At 44.9% G+C, this 514-nt stretch overlaps 1 protein-coding gene across 2 annotated transcripts in view; it reads left to right on the plus strand.

Moving 5' to 3' along the window:
* The window catches only part of LOC119585766, a gene marked incomplete at its 3' end in the record, with an annotated part of 12,085 nt that extends 11,651 nt beyond the window's left edge, over positions 1-434 (plus strand). For both annotated transcript variants that reach the window (XM_037934478.1, XM_037934477.1), the window contains 1 exon segment: positions 271-434. In XM_037934478.1, coding sequence (XP_037790406.1) covers positions 271-434 — 164 coding nt within the window.
* Positions 435-514: the final 80 nt, after the last annotated feature.

Below are 514 nucleotides of genomic sequence, written 5' to 3' on the forward strand. Positions count from 1 at the left end.
AGGTCTGATGATGCCACACATCCTTGTCTAACTCCTCGGTGTATCTCAACATATTTGCTCTAGGTATTATCTAGTCTGATCGCTGCAGTTTTGTCCCAGTACAGGTTCTTCAGTATCTCAATATCCTTTGTGTTAACATCTAACCCTTCAGCATCTGGAAGGGTTAGCTGTTAGTACTAAGCTTTAAAAAAAAAAATCCAATACCAAAATACGATAGCACTCATTTCCACTCATGTGACTATTATAACCGACGTAAACACATCACCCCAGGCCTTGTTCCCGCCATGTCCGCCGTCTCTATCAAACCCGAAATAAGCTTCGTGCACGAACCTATTCAGAAATATAGATTCAGATACCTTTCCGAAGAGGGTTCACACGGTCATCTCACAGCATCGAACTCTACAGCGAATCGACACAGCGCTCCTACTATAGAGGTAAGAAATAGAGGAAAGATTTTTTTTGCGAGGATGAAAGGAGAGGGAAGTCGGGGCGGGGGGAGGGGGGGGGTGATGGC

The sequence above is a fragment of the Penaeus monodon genome, chromosome 20 (assembly GCF_015228065.2).
Source record: "Penaeus monodon isolate SGIC_2016 chromosome 20, NSTDA_Pmon_1, whole genome shotgun sequence".
Classification (NCBI taxonomy): domain Eukaryota; kingdom Metazoa; phylum Arthropoda; class Malacostraca; order Decapoda; family Penaeidae; genus Penaeus; species Penaeus monodon.